The sequence below is a fragment of the Serinus canaria genome, chromosome 3, assembly GCF_022539315.1.
Source record: "Serinus canaria isolate serCan28SL12 chromosome 3, serCan2020, whole genome shotgun sequence".
Classification (NCBI taxonomy): domain Eukaryota; kingdom Metazoa; phylum Chordata; class Aves; order Passeriformes; family Fringillidae; genus Serinus; species Serinus canaria.
Genome location: NC_066316.1, coordinates 35822510 through 35835562, shown reverse-complemented (window position 1 = coordinate 35835562; position 13053 = coordinate 35822510). Strand labels below are relative to the sequence as shown.

Genomic DNA, 13053 nt, shown 5'->3' with positions numbered 1-13053 from the left:
GCACCGCCCCGCGGGGGAAGGGGTAGGGGGCGGGGCCAGGCGGGAGAGCCCGCCGCGGATTGGCCGGCGCGTTGCCGTGGTGATGGGTGCCGTGCGCGCTGATTGGCCGGGCCGTGTCTCCGTGGTGGCGGGGCAGATTCCGGGCGCGGGTCAGGTGAGGGGAGCGGGGCGGGGGAGCCCGGAGACCCCCGGGCGGAGCCGCGGGAGCGCCCCCCTCTCCGGTGCCCGCGCTCGGCACGGCCGCCGGGAGTAGCTGGCATGCTGAGGGCTCGAGGGACGGAGAACCGTTTCCCAAAGGCATCTTTGGGAGCATGGATTTTGCTGCGCTGGGCCTCCGTGTTTCCGAACTAGGATCCTTCCCTACGCCTCCCTGCCCGTGCCATGACGCCCGTGGCAGCGTGGCAAGGAGCGAGGGTCGTGGGAGTATAGCTGTGTGGAAGTCTCCGGTTCTTCTCAGCTTAATACTTCCCCACCCCTTTAATTTTTATTTTTTTTATTATCTGGTGAATGGGCTGCTGCCATGGAGACATCAAGCGTGGCTCAAAATAGCTAACGAGGCAGAACTGAAAAGGGGAGAAGGGCCGGTACAGAAGGGGGAAGGGAAAAAGCAGTTTGAGCCGCTGACGTGAGAGATTCAACCACAACAGGAGAGATGAGGGGCTGCAGCCATTAAGGCCTTGAAGGCAGACGGGGCCTTTGTGAGTTGGAGCACGTGTGGGCCAGGTCAGGAAACACGTTCTCCTCCTCCCCCTTTGTCATCTAATTCTTCGAAAAGTCCGCCAGGCGGTTATAAATGCGTGCAAAATACTGAGGTTTGGGGGATTGTTTTGGTTTTGTTTGCTTGGTTTTGCTTTGGTTTTGATTTTTTTTTACAGTAAAACAAAGAAAGTGGGGGGACAAAGGCATTATATCAGTGAGGATCCTCCTCTGCGCCCGTGACACTGCCTTGTCAGTGCAGCTGAGGGGCAGTAAGGACTGGGGTCTCCAATTCGTAATATTTTTAATAGGTAGCCATGAGGAATTGGGCTCCGATTATCCCAGCAAATGTCCAATGTTTTATGAAGCCTTCACTGCTCCACATATCCTTAGAGTATTCTATTGTTATTTTACAAACAGTGACTTCAAAAATATTAATGCAGATTATAACTGCTACCTGGACTGGAAGAAGTACCCTACCTGACTTTTAACATAAAACTATATTGGTACTTGTGATACCCATTTGTACCTCTCAAATTGTTTACATAAACTTCAGTAGTAAGACTAGTTTCTGGAGTGATCCTTCAATAAACTAATCCTTCAATAAAGTTAACAAATGCAGCAGAGGATAAATTTTACTGCACAGAGAAAAATACATGTTGTGATTATATACTTTAAAAATGGGTCACATCAGGGTATATTCAAGTTATTGGTAAACCATTGTCCCACAGTCCATCACCAACAGTTAGAAGAGGCTGCTAGGAGGAACATTTTATTATAAAACATAATTTTTAATTATCTGATATTATTTTCTATCACTTATAGGAAAAGCTTTCATCTTCTTAAAGCATTTCCCTTTCAATTAAATTAAAATATAAGAACTTCTGAGTAGTAATCCAGATGGTTTAGTAAGTAAAAACATTTTACAAGTATTTCCTTCTGGATGTACTACCTTTCTTTAGTAGCGTTTTTTTTCTCTTCAGCTTGTCTTTTAAAATTCCTTAAATGTATTTTTTCTTGTTGCATATAACAGGTTGGATTCCTTTTCTCTTTATGCTTCTTTTTTAAGCTTCCTTCTCCCTTGCTTTCCTTATTACCCTTTCTTTCCTTGTGTGTAGTGTTACCTCTCCTAGATTAAGATGAAGGTTTTACTAGGTGTAACATGAAATTGTGCTATGTGCCACAACCACTGTGACAGCCAGGTGATTCTCTGCCCTTCTCTGTTATCAATTGGCACTGTCAGTCCAGAGCCCATGGAAGCTGAAGAATGTCCTCCAGTTTTTGCTTGCTCCTGACAAAGCTTGTCAGCCATAACACTACAAAAGGAACTTCTGCTAGTTCCACCGCTAGTGGAACTGCTACTGTTTCCATATCTAAATTAATTTAGATATTAATTTGTACTCTAAGTGGTCCTAATACCATTGAGCAGTGATTTGTGGGCTCCTGTTGGTAACTGTCCTCTCCTGATCATCAACTCTTTGTGTAAGGGCTGGTGATGTGCTCCCTCAGCACCACCTGTAAATGGAAGAGGCAGAATCACAAAAGCAGTCAGCTCTTCAAGAAGTGTTTGGAAAATGCTGTCAGGCACGTGGTGTGAGTCTTGGGTGTCCTGTGCAGGGCCAGGAGTTGGACTTGATCTTTGTGGGTCCCCCTCCACAGGGAAGTGTGCACCGCACTGATGGTAGTGTTCTGTTTCCTGGTGCTCAGGACATAAAGTATAGAAATGTTCTAGCCAAAAATTGAGAAACTAGGCTGAGCTTTCAGTGGGATGATGTGAAGCATGGGTTTGCTTGGGAGATGCTCCTGCTTCATCTACAATTCTTCCAAGCACTCTTTGTATGGGGAACAGTAACAGGAGCTCTTAACAGTTCCAAGCTGTTATTCCAATACAATAACATCCAGCTCTGATACAATGCATGGACAATCCCCCAGGTTTGCACACCCTCAAAACACAGACCTCTGCTGCACACATGCGTCTGTTGGCAGTTTCTTCCTTACCTGGAAGAAAAGGGTGAAGGCACTGACAAGAGTCCTTAGCATGCAGCGTTTTCCTTCAGTAACACCCAGTGACCAGCTGGGATGGGAGATTTTCAGCTGGCCCAGCTTTCATGGTCTGTTGCTTTCTTGTTTTTTTGCTCTCATTGTCCTCTTGCACGAGGTTCTTTCCTATGGTGATTTTCACAATGCCCACTTCCTGTCCCCTCCCTTCTCAGGAAGCTGTTCACTGTTACTTTAGGTTTTTCTATTTACAAACTGTTGTTGTGCATCTGAGGAACCTGCTGTTCCTACCAGTCCTTCCTTCTACTGTTAAAAGCAGACACCCCCGCCTCACCCCCAGCTTCACAGTCCTTACAAGGGAAATATCTCCACTTCCTGTGCAACATAAGAGCATCTGAGATAATATCACTGGGTAATTATCCATCTTGTAAATACTTCTCAACCACCCCTCTGTCTTTTATCCATTTAGGCTTCTCTTGGAAAATGGGTCTGTTACAATTGCAAAGCAAACTCCTAGAAGAGAGCTAAAAGCACATTTGGAGTAGGAATATGACACATTCCTAGTCAGTGTTGCACTAGCACTGATGTAAACTGCCCCATAATCATTCATGGTACATTTACATTTGAAGTCCTTGCTTAAAACTATATTTGAATGGGAACATTGGCAGAAACAGTGCTGATACACTTTTCATCATGATAAAATGCCTCTTTCTATAACAGCTGGCATTCTGTGTTTCTGTGATCTAGACTATGTAGTCACTCTTGAAATGAATTTTGACTATGAAATGGCATAGGGAACACAAGCTAAGGCTTGGCTAAGAATAATTTGTTATGTAATTAGTACAATGATAAGAATATATCAAAACCTCCACTCCATGAAGCGTGGTAGGCATAGGAATTTTTCTCATGTTTCCTTTCGAACCTATAGGTTTCAGCTGCTTGTATCTTTCAGAATTTTTCAGATTTTTCATTTGTTTGAAAGCAGGTCTTTTCTTTCTAGAAAGTCTGATGGGGAGAGACGAGTTCCTTTGATCAGACTGCTTTTACAATGGTGACAGTGCCTCAGAAAATAAAATGGATTGCTCAAAGACATATACTGATTTTGGAAAAAGTCCTTGATAAATCAGATGAGAAAAAAAAAAAAAAAGGATTTGGCAAGTCAAACTGTAATTTTAGGTGGTAACAGGCTTCAGAATAGAAGGATGTAGAATCCTTTGATCAGAATTGCTTTCAGTGGGAAATCCTTTCTTCTGTCATTGTTCCCTTCCAAACGACAAATGACAATGTTCTCAGTAGAAGCAGTTAAAAAGGCACACTACAAAATACTACATATGACACATATATAATTCTTTCACAGTTACTGAATAGTAACTTCTAGATTTTGGAGATCTAAAATAGTAATCTTGAAAGGCATGTTGTCAAGTAAACTAGGTATTCCATTTTATTTTCTACTCATTTTTACTGCCATTTGGAGCAGTAAAAATTAGTAGAAAATAAAATGGAATATCTACTCAGATACCTGGGGTAGTGAACACTAAAAAAATAATTAAAAAAAAAAAGATACAATGGCTTTCAGCTACTTAGCAGTGGCCTGTCATACATCTAAAGTTGCCATTTTTAAGTACTTCTTCAAGTTTTTACTCTAAATGTGTTTGTATTTTAAAATTAAATACAATTTGTCTTGAAGCTTTCAGAAATGTTATTTCCTGTGGAAAAACAGTACCACTTTATAGATTAAATTGGGATAGCAAGCATATGTCAAGTCTCTTCACAGAATTTTCATTGTTTTGTAGTGAAGAGTTCAAAACAAGTAAATGCTTTTAAAATTTAGACTATATCATTACTTTTGTAACTGAGAACTAGATAATACAGGTATTAACTTGCTACTTTTTCCTGTTACAGAGTATCTTCTTTGCAAAAGATATGCTGAAGCCAATAGGTGAAGCCAATTTAACAAATAAAGGATTGTGTTTATCTTATTGACTTGCCATACCTTCACAGGAATCACTAAGATTTAATTTTTAGAGTGTTAAGTTCACTGCTGCTAGTCACATTACAATTTATTTCTTTGAAGAAGCTGCCCATGAAAAGCTGTCATAGTAAATCTTCTAACACCATCACTGTGTGAACATGGCTTTTTCATTCTCTTGAATTAAATCTCTAGCCTAGATTGGAAAATAATAGCAGATGACACCACGTACCAGTGACATCAGCAGCTGAGTGGATGGCACACTGCTGGCAGGGACAGCTTCCCTTAGTACTGGAACTGTTGCTTTGAGATTCCAAGTTGATGCAAGAGCTGTGCAGAAAGCCAGAATGTTTCAAGTTTTGTGCAGCTGCTTGACAGGTATTACTGTCAGGTAAGAAATCGGATTCTATTCTGAATTCAGGTACAAAAATCTAAGAAAATTGCTATGTCTGGGGAGGACTAAATGTGAAACTGCTTCTTTCCGTTTGGTCTTACACAAATTCTCCACAGAGAAGCTGGGGAGCAGCATAGATTCCCTTTGCATTTAACAGTTTTTACAGTCTTGCAAAGTTGTTTCTTATGAAACGTTGGAATGCCATTTTAGGAATAAAAATAGCAGTACCAAGTCCTTATGGTGTTTCCTTGTCTTCACTTAAATGTTATTAGTCATTCCAGAAAGTCAAAGCACTCTTGCTAAAATCCTTTCTGTATCTTTTTCAGTGTCAGTGTTTGATGGAGACTGTGTTCACCACAATGCAGTAGAATTAGTAATCTCCTTCCAAATTTTGGTACATTTTCCAAAAGACAGCTTTTACACTTGATTTGGGGTTTGCAGGCTTCTTTCAATTTTTGTTCCCCACTCTTACTGCTCTTAGACTGTACTAATTCAATGCTTTTGTTTTAAGATACTAAGATGTATGTAAAACAGTGAAACCTTTCTACTAAGACTAACAGCAAGACCTCAATCCCTGCAAGTTTTTAGACAATTCAACCACGGGTAGCTGTATAGAGACCTGAATTACAGAACTCTTATATGTCACTTCCAAATTCATTCTGTGTTTCAGCTGAATCCAGCACACTGAATCCTAGGAGATCAATGACAAATGCTGAACACCTCATTAATGTAACTATGAGAGACACTGGCTGCTGTCTGTAGGTGATCGGTTCAGCTGCTGGATCTCATTGTTTGTTTTAACTAAACCCATTTGCTGGTGTTCTGGAGCAAGTTCTCTCCTCTCGACATAATAAAATTTAATTGTTCTGCATTTGTTTGCTTTCTGTTTAGGCATGTTGCACTGGAGGGCGCTATATAAAACCCAATTAAGTTATATAGATTATCAGCCCTGTGATGGAATTATTCAGACTGTCATCCAGTAGTTTCAGTACTTTATTTTCAAAGTCTCTTAATAGCTAGTTTAAAACAAGAGAACAATTAAATGTAAAGTGTTCTTTATTAAATAAACTCAAAAGATAGAGCAAATTGTGCAGTTAAGAAAGACAACAATGTGGCTAAAGGATTTTTACAGCAGAAAACAAATTGCGGCAAATCAGCATTTCAGTCTAGCAGCCAAACTGTCCTCATTTTTATGGAGTTAATTTCGGTCCTCAAATTGTGACTTGTTTTTTAAAAGATATGCTGCTAGAAATTCAATGGGATTGGGCGGTCTGCAAAGAAAAAAAGTAAATCAAAAGCAATTATTTGTTATTGTATGAAATTAGGTAGCTGAAGGACCAATCAGCTTCCCATAAAAGCAACACAGCTCCTCCCAAACACTTCTAAGCATTGATTTAGGGATGACCAACTACCTAGAGTGACTCTGTAAATTTCCAATTTATATCTAATGAGAAAGATTTAAAAAGGGGTTCTTAGTCACTGTGGGTTCAATGTTACTAAATTGCTAGAACAGTTACATACTTACATACCTAAAAACCACAGTCTGTAAGCATAAATACTGTACGTACATCATTGGATATGACATACATTTGACTCTTACTAAGTCATGCTATTTAAAGTAAAACTGAATCTCTGCTTTTTTTCTTTTTCCAAGTGGTTACTGTATAGCTTAGTGTTTTAAGAGGAGTTTTCATGGTTTCTGGCAACTTAAACAAACATAACAAATCTTCAAGTTTGAGAAGTGCTGTAAACTGCAAGTGGTGAATAATAAACACTTTTGATCACTGGCCTTAGTCTGTAGGTTTTTTAAAAAGAACTCCTCCAGCTATACCATGTGAATCCTGCTAATCTGGATTCTGTCCACAAAATAAATTACATACTTATTCCAGAGCAGGTCAAACCAAAGGTCTGGCAGTGAGCAAATATGCCTATAAAGAGCACAAAAACAACAACAAAAATATGCAGAGATGCTTCTCGGGACCATCCTTTTGGCATCCAAGCATGTACCAATTCCTGAGTTAGCCCCCTTAATAGGCCGGGGTGGATTCCTCTACAGCTTTGACCAGTTGCCTCTTGAGCACAAATAAAATGTTAATGTCCTCAACTGAAAGCAAAAAAATAGCTTAATTACGTGACCTGTGAAGGATCAGCCATTTGTTCGTCATGAATTTGCTACCTGCTTCATTTAATTTGATTACTGTATCAGAAGAGATAATAAACAGTCCATCCCAATCCATCATCTCTCTGCTGTTGTGATTTAACAGGCTTCTAATATCTTTGTCCACAGAAGACTCTTTTCTAGATATCATCTATTCATTCATTCATTCCGTATAGAGACAGCATTCCATACTTATGACCACCTTGTCACTGTCACTTTTTCACATTCTACCAGAATACAGGGGAATTATACATAATATTAAAAATACAAGAACATCACAGATTTAAATAGTGACATTACACTTGCTTTTTACCCCTTTAAGTTGGTTTTACCCCTTCAATTTCTAAGTCCTACCATTCAGAATTTATTTTTGATTAAAGCAGTGCATTGACATATACATGTAACAGTTTAACAACATTTTTCCAGAAGGGTAATTTTCAGCTCAGAATCTAACATTTTGTCAGTAGTGTTTTTCACTACCCTCCGAGGGCCACAATTTTATGCTTATTTGGATTCAATGTCACTTTCTGTCAGCTTAAATTTTTCACAGCTGTCTTCAGTTTTATGAATTTCCTATGCAATTATTTACAATTGATCAACTTAAAAAACAAACAGAAACTGAAACTCAAAACTCCCTAATCTATTCTGTAAAACTTAGTCTCATTAATAACTTTTGTCAGCCACTTCTTCAAATTGTTATAAGTGATCTTTTCCATTATTCTAGTGTTGAGCTCGTTTCACTGTGAAAATTCAACATTTACTTTTACCGTCTATCTCATATCTTCCCATCAGTTCCTCATCCATATAAAAGTGTTTCCTTTTATCCCAACAGCAACTAACTCTCTTTAAAAGTTGTTAGTGAATAACTATGTGAAAAACTTTTTGGAAATTTCAACAGACAGACTGCATCATCTGCATTCCTCTTTACATATGCTTGCTGACTCCTTCAATAAACTCCAAGACACTTAAAAGACCTAACAAAAATTGTCTTGATCTCTTCCCAAACATGTAATTTATCCATATGCTCAATATCCTGGATGGTAATTTCTACTGAATTCCAGGCATGATCATCAGATGTACTAGGCTATTCCCTGAACATTTCTATATTCCTTTGAAAAAGAACTTAGCATCCACAAGTTATTTTCCTGTTCAATTTTAAGCAGAGCTGATAGTTCAGCCTTCTCACTCCTGAGGGTTTATTATGCTCAGCTGAACAGACAGTTTGCCCTTGGTAGGTTCATACTACCTGTATGTTCCCCAACCCCTCCTATCAATGATCCAATTTCACTTCTGTGATGAGCCCCCATAAAGAAGATAGAAAAAAGGCAAGGCAAGACAAGGCAAAGGGAAGGGAAAGAGAAAGGGAAAGGAAAGAGAAGGGAAGGAAAAAGTTTGCATGTCACACAGGTATTCAGAGTGTAAGGGTGGAGTATTAACCTTGGGCTGTGTTTCACATTGAGTCTGCAGCAGAACTCCCACAGATGTCAGCTGAAGATCTGCACATCCCTCAGGTGTGCATATGGGTGGACCTTCCTAGGTGCCTAATTTTGCTTAATTAGCTGTCTGTACACTGCAGTTTAAATTCCCAACTCCTTCTGAAGTTTATACACTCTTGATGGTTTTTCTGACTGTAGGTGCCATGATGCAATTATGATGATCTATATCAGTTTTTGATTGTATTATTACAATTTGAGAGATGGTTCACGCAGTACAACTTGCCCCTAGTGAGGATACACCAAAAAGGCTAGAAATGAGTTTTGTTAAGATGAACACCTGTTTGCTGTTTTTGAAGGATACCTTTCTAGGCTGACTGGTAAAGAGAGCTGGGGCACCTCAACAGCATAATCTTTATTCAGAGGATAAACCATCAGTCTGCTTCTGTAAGAAGCAGACTGATGGTTTATCCTCTGAATAAAGATTCTTACAGAAACAGACTGTGTTTATAGTGCAGGCTCAGCCACACCCTTTAGAAAGTATCTTAATCTCTGACAAAGATGCATGTCATGCCTGATTTGTCTTTCCTTCTCTTAAATGTCAAGCAGAACTGTTTATAATTCCACACAACAAAAATCTTCAAAACTAGAACATCGTCTTGCTTTGCTTCTCTAAGGTGAATTACGTGATAAAATTAGTAACAAAACCTCTCCCGTTTTTCCCTCTAAAACTTTAACAGCAGCATGCCTTATTGGGAGATGATGAATTCAGTAAATAACTCCTGTCATGCCATGTGTGCCTATGTGAGGAACCCACCCTGCACGGTCAATCACAGCAATTCATGGGTTCATAAACCTGTTATAATGAGGACCTTACAAAGAGCAAAGCCATATTCAGTGTGCGAGGCCTGAAAGGTGCTGCACTGCCCGAGTTTGAGACCTGCATTTGCCTAGGAACAGGAGGAACACAGAAGCATCTTACCTCTCTTTTGCAAGAACAGCAAGTCCCTGTAGCAAGATAGGTACAACTGTCTGATCCAAGTAGGCACGTGTGGGTAATGACTGAAGATCCACCTTCTGCTTTGATGTTTTCTCGGCATTTAGCTTCTCATTTTCTACTATCCTCTGAAGTAAAGAAAAAAAAATGTGAATGAACATTGGTAATAGCAGCCACATCTACTTTGAAGTGGGCGTGCAAAGTACCCATCTTTGCAATTTGATGGCAATAATTTCTTTACATCTTTTAAGAATATTAAGTGCATATTTTTCCTTGCACAAAAACCTAATCCAGAGGAATCTTTTATTAAATTACTATGTTTTGGGGAAACAATGTTTAGAAGTTGTAAGTTTTCTACAAGAGAAGACATCCAATCCCAGTAATTTTTATTTCTACCTTTTTTTTTAATTTCAGTACAAATTCACTGATTTGAACTCTACATCACTAAGACAGGAATGACTACCAGTGAGAGTCTCAGTTAGATGGTTCCTGTATACATGTGCTTCTAACACAAAATGGTAAAAGCACAAGGAATTCAGGTGAAGCCGGACAAAGGGGACTCTGCTAAAGTCAAGTACTCTGTGACTGTGCTCTACTAATGTATAGATTTTAAAAAACCCATCAAGTATAGATGTTTAAAGAAAACATATGCAAAATGCTTCTAGATCCTTTTTGATCAAAAAGTGCTGAAATCACCTAACACCATTAACTGCAGTTGTAAAGTGATACCCTCCCACTGCCAGTAAACCAAATGTATTCAGTGCAATGTACATGAATCTACTGGCACAGGACCAGTGTGTTATGGTCCTGTAGGACCCATGGGAGCTGAGGCATAGAGACAAGCAGTTATCAGAGAGATGAGTCCTAGAAGATGTTTGAAAATAGTTTCTGCAAAAGCTTAGCACAGAGTAGGAACTTATAATAAAGGGAGGCTGAAGGCTTTTCTTTAATAAGAAGAGTAAATAAATGCCATAGAGTTAGGAAGTGATTCTCCCAGTATACTCACCATAGGTTGAGCCTAATGTGCATGGCTTTTTTTGTGCCATAATATATATCTGTATCTCTCACAGACAGCAACAGAACAGATAATAATCATAAGAGACTTCAAAAAAGACTCCAACTCATTAAAAGGCTCATTATCTACTTCAGTACCACTTAGAACAACAGAAGTAGCACAACAGAAAATATATTTACAGCCATTTCCGCCAGGGACAGGTATTGCTTAGCTCCATCGAGAATATTACATTTTCTGAATTTAGAATCAGGAGTCAACTTCTTTCCCCTAATCACAAATATGACTTCCACTGCAACAAAATCTTTGTTACCTCTACATTTTCAGTGAGGCCGTATTCGGAATGAGGATTTTCCGGAACCTGTAAAGTAACACATGGTTAGCAAAGTTAAAATTCTCCGTTTACACAAGTAACATAATACACACAAAACATTTCTTGTAATACCTGTGGCTGTCCCTCCATAATCTGTTCTCCCTCCATGATTTGAAAAGTGAAATTTGATGGGCGTCCAAGAAGATCTAGGAAAGCAATAAAAAAACTGGTCAGCAGGCTGAGATGAAGCCCATGTGAGCTAAGTGATATTGCATCACTTGGTTACTAATGGTTACCAAGGCACAATTACTAGAAAGCAGAGGGAGTTGCTCCGTGCTCCCCCCGCGCCAAACTTGAACTGGTTTCTCCCGCACGCAAGACCGAGAAGTGCCTTTAAGTTTTCGCGTTTCGTCCGCTGAAGAGAGCAGTACTGGGATTAGAAAATACAGCACTCATCCCCCCGGGACGCCGGAGACATTCCTTTCCCTCCTTCCTTCCCTCCGTCCGTCCCTCCCGTGCCCGCAACAGCGCCCCAAGAGCCCCCGGGGGCAGGGCCGGGCTGGGGCCGCGCCGCAACCGCGGGCCGCGTGCGGCCGCCGCCCCCGGCCGTGCCCCGGGCACCCCGCGGGGGAGAGGCGGCCCCGCCGCAGGGCTCTCACCGCCGGTCGGTCCGGGAAGAGCGGGACACTGGGATCGGCAGGATACCGGGAGCAGCTCCGCAGCAACAGCAGCCGCCGTCGCGGATTGTTTTGACGTCAGTGAAGCGGTCGCGCGGCCGGCCCCCGGCGCAGTGCGCCTGCGCGGGCCCCACCCAGCCCCGGCGGCGGGGAGGGCGGGGCGGAGCGGGGCCGGCAACTGGGTCGGTGGGTGCTCGTCTGCAGGCGTCCTGTCGGGAGAATGCTCGCGGCAGGGGTTCGGTCCAAATCAGCCTGGGGGTTTGGGTACAGAAATACGGTCGTAAATCAAAGCGGCTTGGTGTCTGAAGAGGTCACTGTGGTGTTCACGAAAAATAACGTTGCTGAAGCTAATTTGGGTCTGAAAGGGGTTTTGTTAGTGAAATAACAGTGCTAACACTGCTTGAAGCTTCTGGAAGTTCTTTGGTATTACAAAATATGTTAAAACTATATCAATAAAAAATTTTTTAAAGGACAGTTACGTATACTAAAAAAAATTTCTCCTCTCATGAGTGGGCTGGAACATACTCGATAATATTTTCATAATAGAAGTACATCATCATTCTTACAAAACACAGAAGAAAAATACTTGGTGTACATCGCTGCGGTTTTTTCAGCACTAATAGGTTCACTGTTTGTCTAATAATGGTCTAGGACATGAATAGTTGCTATATGTTTTTATGTTATTTTATATGTGATATAAATTGTGTATTTTATACAGTAAGAAAACTGTATTCTGTGTACTGTTCTGTCATTAAAAGAAAACCACTCCAATCTGTCATTTAAGAAAATAAATACACATTACCAGGGACAACTGGAAGTAACTTTATGAGGCATAAACAAACAAGGAAAAAACCCAGTAGTTTTATAGTAATTTTGGAAGAATGAATAAAATACTGCAGACAGTAGTGCTTTTAGTTTGGCATATTCTTTTAATTAACATGCCCCACCGACTGCCCTTTCTTGCTATAAATTGGGGGAAGCTTGCTTGTGCACTGAATTACGTGTCTGCAGTTTTGGGACTGTCTCAGCTCCTGTGTGCTGTCACTATAGGACACGAAACAACACGACACGCTCACACTGTTGTTCTCAAGGTGAAAAAAGGGAAGTTTATTTTCTGACTTCAACATTTATTGATTTCGAAAAGTGACAGTGGATTGGAGGGTGAAAGTGCCACCTCACCAATGACACTGGACAAACCAACAGTCTATCACATTTCTCCTCCTCCATAAAAGAATGCAAAACAATAAGTTATTTACAAATCAGGGCGACAGTGTGCAGTTCAGGGGTGCAGCAGAGAGATTATCTGTCAATCTAGTATCACTGAGTATTTTATTTTTAGAACAGAGAGTGTGTGGCAAAGCAAAACAACGGCGAAGAAGATCAGACAACAGACAACGCACCCTCAA

General features: G+C 40.6%; 1 protein-coding gene across 3 annotated transcripts; it reads right to left on the bottom strand.

Moving 5' to 3' along the window:
• Positions 1 to 2542: 2542 nt before the first annotated feature.
• On the bottom strand, positions 2543 to 11768 carry DPY30 (dpy-30 histone methyltransferase complex regulatory subunit). Of its 3 annotated transcripts, none has more exons than XM_050973224.1 (6): positions 11630 to 11768; positions 11103 to 11176; positions 10971 to 11018; positions 9631 to 9773; positions 4896 to 4993; positions 2543 to 2694 (listed from the first exon to the last, which is right to left on the bottom strand). In XM_050973224.1, exons 2-6 carry the CDS (start codon positions 11136 to 11138, stop codon positions 2558 to 2560), a joined length of 462 nt encoding a protein of 153 aa, XP_050829181.1. In that variant the 5' UTR covers positions 11139 to 11176; positions 11630 to 11768; the 3' UTR covers positions 2543 to 2557. The 3 variants fall into 3 exon arrangements, with proteins under 3 accessions (XP_050829181.1, XP_050829182.1, XP_009090132.1); XM_050973225.1 differs by lacking the exon at positions 2543 to 2694 and adding an exon at positions 3869 to 3957; XM_009091884.4 differs by lacking the exons at positions 2543 to 2694; positions 4896 to 4993 and adding an exon at positions 6096 to 6328.
• Between the last annotated feature and the right edge of the window lie 1285 nt (positions 11769 to 13053).